Source organism: Haliaeetus leucocephalus, unplaced genomic scaffold (assembly GCF_000737465.1).
Source record: "Haliaeetus leucocephalus isolate CR32 unplaced genomic scaffold, Haliaeetus_leucocephalus-4.0 Scaffold210, whole genome shotgun sequence".
Taxonomy (NCBI): domain Eukaryota; kingdom Metazoa; phylum Chordata; class Aves; order Accipitriformes; family Accipitridae; genus Haliaeetus; species Haliaeetus leucocephalus.
This window is the reverse complement of record NW_010972646.1, coordinates 130,247-135,553: the sequence shown is the minus strand read 5'-3', so window position 1 is coordinate 135,553 and position 5,307 is coordinate 130,247. Positions and strand designations below refer to the sequence as shown.

The 5,307-nt window shown below is 64.9% G+C and overlaps 1 protein-coding gene across 1 annotated transcript in view; it reads left to right on the top strand.

The window, feature by feature from the left end:
* Positions 1 to 5,251, top strand: part of MARK4 (MAP/microtubule affinity-regulating kinase 4) — a 6,367-nt gene extending 1,116 nt beyond the window's left edge. Inside the window, exons 4-14 of the mRNA XM_010566447.1 lie at positions 212 to 268; positions 757 to 993; positions 1,756 to 1,875; positions 2,284 to 2,383; positions 2,478 to 2,587; positions 2,668 to 2,824; positions 3,306 to 3,520; positions 3,615 to 3,718; positions 3,799 to 4,062; positions 4,139 to 4,218; positions 5,196 to 5,251. Coding sequence (XP_010564749.1) covers positions 212 to 268; positions 757 to 993; positions 1,756 to 1,875; positions 2,284 to 2,383; positions 2,478 to 2,587; positions 2,668 to 2,824; positions 3,306 to 3,520; positions 3,615 to 3,718; positions 3,799 to 4,062; positions 4,139 to 4,218; positions 5,196 to 5,251 — 1,500 coding nt within the window. The remainder of the gene's footprint in view (positions 1 to 211; positions 269 to 756; positions 994 to 1,755; positions 1,876 to 2,283; positions 2,384 to 2,477; positions 2,588 to 2,667; positions 2,825 to 3,305; positions 3,521 to 3,614; positions 3,719 to 3,798; positions 4,063 to 4,138; positions 4,219 to 5,195) is intronic.
* The last annotated feature ends 56 nt before the right edge of the window (positions 5,252 to 5,307 follow it).

Here is a 5,307-nt window from a genome sequence, read left to right as displayed (position 1 = left end):
GCTGGGGACATTGCAGCGTTGCGGGGGGGTCAGCTGTGGGGGATGGCTGGCACGTGGTGGCCACACGTGGGCAGGATCGATCCCCCCCAGGCCGCCAGCTGCAGCATCGATCGGGGTGGGACGAGAGACTGGGGGGGACGGGACACAATACTAGTGGCAGTGGGGACAGCGGGTGCTGGTGACACCCTGCTGATGCTCGCCCCATCCCCAGATCGTCTCGGCCGTGCACTACTGCCACCAGAAAAACATCGTCCACCGGGACCTCAAGGTGGGACCCAGCTGCCCCGCGGTGTCCCCTGCTGGGGGTGGCACCAGGCAGGGTGCCATGGGGTGCCCCGTGGCAGCACTGCCCCTTACCATGCCCTTCCCCGTGTCCCTGTGCCACATGGGGTGTGTGGTACAGTGCCTCTCTCAGTGTCCCCGTGCCCGATGCGGTGCCTGTCCCGGTGTCCTCGTCCTGGTGTCTCTGTGCCTGACACAGTGCCCGTCCCAGTGTCCCCATCCTGCCATCCTCGTGCCTGATGTGGTGCCTGTCCTGGCATCCGCATGCTGGACACGGTGCCCATCCCAGCGTCCCTGGCCCGGCGTCCCCGGCCCAGGTGCAGTGCCTGTCCTGCCATCCCCACGCACGACATCGTGCCCATCCCAGCCTCCCCATCCTGGTGTCCCTATGCCTGACGCGATGCCTGTCCCGGTGGCCCCGTGCTGGACACGGTGCCCATCTTGCTGTCCCCGTGCTCGTCCCGGTGCCCTCAGGCGGAGAACCTGCTGCTGGATGCTGATGCCAACATCAAGATCGCCGACTTCGGCTTCAGTAACGAGTTCACGCTGGGCTCCAAGCTGGACACCTTCTGTGGGTCCCCCCCCTACGCGGCTCCCGAGCTCTTCCAGGGCAAGAAGTACGACGGCCCCGAGGTCGACATCTGGAGCCTGGGCGTCATCCTCTACACCCTGGTCAGCGGCTCCTTGCCCTTCGATGGCCACAACCTGAAGGTGGGCAGCAAGGATGGGGTAGTGTCCCCTCCTGTCACCTGGCCCTGTCCTGTCCCCTCCCTGGCTGGGGACGGTGACTGTCCTGTCCCAGCCCTGTGCCTCCCGGGGAACAGTGCCCGTCCCAAACCCCTGACTGTAGGGCAGTGTGGCGACTGAATTAAGCGCTCAAGCTGTCTGTACAAGATTCTGTTTATTTCACTAAAGGGTCGAACTTATATATGTTTCAACAAGGATCTGGAAAGAACTAATGGCATACAGCCCATACTACTAATACAGGAGCGCATATCTGGCTGGGCTGGGATGTTTGCGAGTCCTCAAAACAGTTAAAAACATTCGTTACACATACGGGTGACTGACTTCAGCCACATCTTCCCAGGCCTACACCAGGCCATTCTCTGACCTGACCTTGCAAAACTAGTTCTTCAAAGGCTTAGCAAACATGCAGCACAACAAATCCTGACGTTTGCTCTTAAAAACAAATGCCAGGTGTTCCGAGCTGCTCCCACAGGGCACCACCTGTCCTGTCCCTGTGACTGGCAGGGGACAGTGCTTGTCCTGTGCCTGTCCCGTCCCCCTGCCTGGCTGGGGACAGTGCCCACCCCAAACCCCTGCCTGTGGGACAACGCTGGTCCTGTGCCTGTCCTCATGCCCATGATGGGGACAGTGCCCATCCCATCCCCTTGCCCATGGCAGGGACAGTATCTGTCCCGTGCCAGGGCATGGGTGCCCCCACCCTGACCCATGTGTGTCCCCCCCTGCCAGGAGCTGCGGGAGCGGGTGCTGCGGGGCAAGTACCGGGTGCCCTTTTATATGTCGACCGATTGTGAGAACATCCTGCGCCGGTTCCTGGTCCTGAACCCGGCCAAGCGCTGCACCCTCGAGGTGAGGGGGAGGTCTATGGGGGGGGTGCAGGGGGCACAGGGCTGGGGCTAGCACAGGTTAGATGGGCACCATCCCACCCCGATGGGGCACATCCCCCAGCCGCTCTGCTCCCCACCCTGTGGGCTCCCCCAGGGTGGCTCCCTCTTCCTGATGCTCCTTATTAGGCTAATTAGCTCCAGGGCTAATTAGCTACAAGCTGTTAGTGCCCATGGATGGGTGGGTATGGGCAGAATGCAGCCACCCAAGCCCTGGCTCAAGCTGCTGGCTGGGGCCAGGCATGCTGGGGTGGCATCAGGGGGGGTAAGCCAGCTGGGAGGGTGCCCTGTGCCTGCCCTGTGCTCATGTCACCCCCGGTGGCACCCATGTCACTGCTGGTGGCACCCGTGGTACCCCGCTGGTGCCCCCCAGCAAATCATGAAGGACAAGTGGATCAACATTGGCTACGAGGGCGACGAGCTGAAGCCCTATAAAGAGCCTGAGGAGGACTTTGGGGACGCCAAGCGCATTGGTGAGGGCACAGTGCCCCCCCTGGCACCCTGGGATGGGGCTCTGCTGCACCCCAGGGACCAGCAGTGCCCCCTTACTGTCCCCGCTCCCCACAGAGGTGATGGTGGGTATGGGCTACACCCGAGAGGAGATTAAGGAGTCCCTGAGCAACCAGAAGTACAACGAGGTTATGGCCACCTACCTCCTGCTGGGCAGGAAGAACGAGGTGAGGAGACATGCGGTGGCACCGCTGTCCCTGCCCAGGGACACTGGGCAGGACCGGTGATGGCTTGCTGCCGGCTGCAGGTGGAGGCAGGTGAGTCGCGTACAGGCAGCAGCCTCTCCCTGGCCCGGGTGCGGGCACCCAGCGAGACAGCCAACGGCACCGGCAAGGCATCCTCGCATGGCAAGAGCCAGCGCGGTGCCACCACCTACCACCGGCAGCGGCGGCACAGTGACTTCTGTGAGTGTCCCGCATCCCCTGGCCTGTCCCTGGGGTGGGCATCGTGTTCGTGGGGTGCAGAGTAGGGTGGGCTCCCTGCCTGTGGGGCGCAGGGCAGGGTGGATGTCTGGTCCCATACCCGCCGGGTCCGGGGCAGGGTGGGCTCTCTGCCAATGGGGTCCAGGGTACGGTGGGTACCCGGTCCCGTGCCCACCGGGTCCAGGGCAGGGTGGGCTCCATGCCCACTGGGTGCATGACACCTGTGGGGCACAGGGGAGGGTGGGCACCTGGTCCCATCCCTGTGAGGTGCAGGGCAGGCTGGGCACCCTCTCCCACATCCTGTGGGGTGGCTGGTCCACCCATGTCCCGCTGAACCCCCCCCCACACACACACACAGCACAGGGGGCAGGACCCTTGCCCTGTGCCGTGCCTGGCGGGGAGCAGGCAGGGCTGGCCCGCCGCTGCCGGCACCTTCCCTGGCCCCCCCCCCCCCCGCCCACAGGCGGCCCCTCGCCGGTGCCCATGCACCCCAAGCGCAGCCCCACCAGCACGGGTGACACGGAGCTGAAGGAGGAGCGCATGCCCACCCGCAAGGCCAGCTGCAGCGTGGTGGGCAGCGGGCGTGGGATGCCCCCTTCCAGCCCCATGGTCAGCAGCGCCAACAACCCCAACAAGTCCGAGATCCCCGACCGGCACAAGGATGGCGCCATCAACACGGTGGGCATCGGGCGGTGGACGCCCCTGGGGCTGGGGGTGCAAGGTGGGGGGGCTACCCCGGTGCTGATGGCGGCAGGCGCCTGGTGCCTTGCAGAACAACCTCCCCTCGAGCGTGATGGCGCGCAGGAACACCTATGTCTGCACCGAGCGCCCGGGTGCTGACCGCCATTCACTGCTGCAGAATGGCAAGGATAACAGGTAGGGTGGTGGGCAACCCCTGGGGTCCTATCCCCCTCCCCAGCCCACCCTAACGCCTTCCCCCCTTCCCCTGCTCGCAGCTCCGTCGCCGGTCGGGTGCCCCCAGCATCACCTTCCAGCCACAGCATCGCCGCCGCCTCCTCAGAGCGGGCCCGCCTGGCGCGGGGTACCACCGTCCGCAGCACCTTCCACGGCGGGCAAGTGCGGGATCGGCGAACGGCTGGGGGTCCCAACGGGCCCCCCGCCTCCCCAACACTGGCACCTGAGGCTTTGCCGCTGCCCCAGAGCCGCTCGCGGGCCACCTCCAACCTCTTCAGCAAGCTGACCTCCAAGCTGACCCGCAGGTGAGGGGGCCGCAGGCGCTGTGCCCGCCCCGCCGGCCCTGCCCTTGCCTTCCTCACTCCCTCTTCTCTCTTCCAGGGTCACTCTTGACCCCTCTAAGCGGCAGAGCTCTAATAGGTGCGTCTCGGGCACCCCCACGCCTCCAGGAGCCAAAATCAGTAAGTGCCTGGTGTCACCGGCACCCGTCGCAGTGCCACTGGTGCTTGTCCCAGTGCCACCAGCGCTCACCCCAGCACCTGTCCCGGTGCTGCCGGTGTTTGTCCTAGAGTCCACCCTGGTGCCTGTCCCAGTGCTGCTGGCACCTACCCCACTGCCTGTCCCAGTGTCCATCCCAGTGTTCCTGGTACCTGTCCTAGTGCCCATCCTGGTGCCACCAGCACCCATCCCAGTGTCTGTCCTGGTGCCACTGGTGCCCGCCTTGCTTTGCTCCTGTCCCTTCTCTCTTTCTGCCTCTCAGCCTTTGCTGCCGCCGGGGCGGGAGTTGGGGTGGGGGGCACAGTTGTGCTCCACTGTGGGCTGGAGGCACCATGGTGTGGGGGTGATGCCCCCCCCTAAAATGGATGTGAGCTTGGTGGGGCTGGTGCCCCCCGCATTGGGCACAGCTTTGAGGGGGGGAAGCGCCCCCTCAAAACAGGCATGACCCGGGAGCGAGACCTTCCCCTCCCAAATTGGGGGTGCTGCCCCCTCCCCTAAATGGGCATCACCTTGGGGGAGATGATGTGTTCCGAGCTAGGGGTCATGTCCCCCAAGTTCGGCATTACCTTTGGGGGGTGATCTCCCCAAAATGGGGGTGGTGCCCCCCAACAATGGGCATGACCATGGGGGTATGATGTGTTCCCCAAAATTGGGGTGGTGCCCCTCCCAAGGGGCATGACCTTGGTGGGTAGTGTCCCCTAAATTGGGGATTGTACACGCCACCCCCCAAATTGGGCACAGATTTGGGGGTGGGCACAGTGACCCCAAAATAGGGACTATACCCCCACATCACCCACGGGGCTGGTGGCGATGGCCCTGAAAGTGGGGTGGTGCCACCCAAAATGGGTGCTAAGCTGGGGGGAGGGAGGGGGGGCTTAGTGCTGACCATGGTGGGCAGAGCCCCTGGCCCCCCCTGACATGTCGTCCCCCACCTCCCTAGGGTCGCAGACGAACCTGAGAGAATCGGGGGACCTGCGCTCACAAGGTGGGTACTGACAGCCCTGGGTGTCTCCCAAACCATGGGTGCTCCTCAGGGTGGGCAGCCCCTTGCC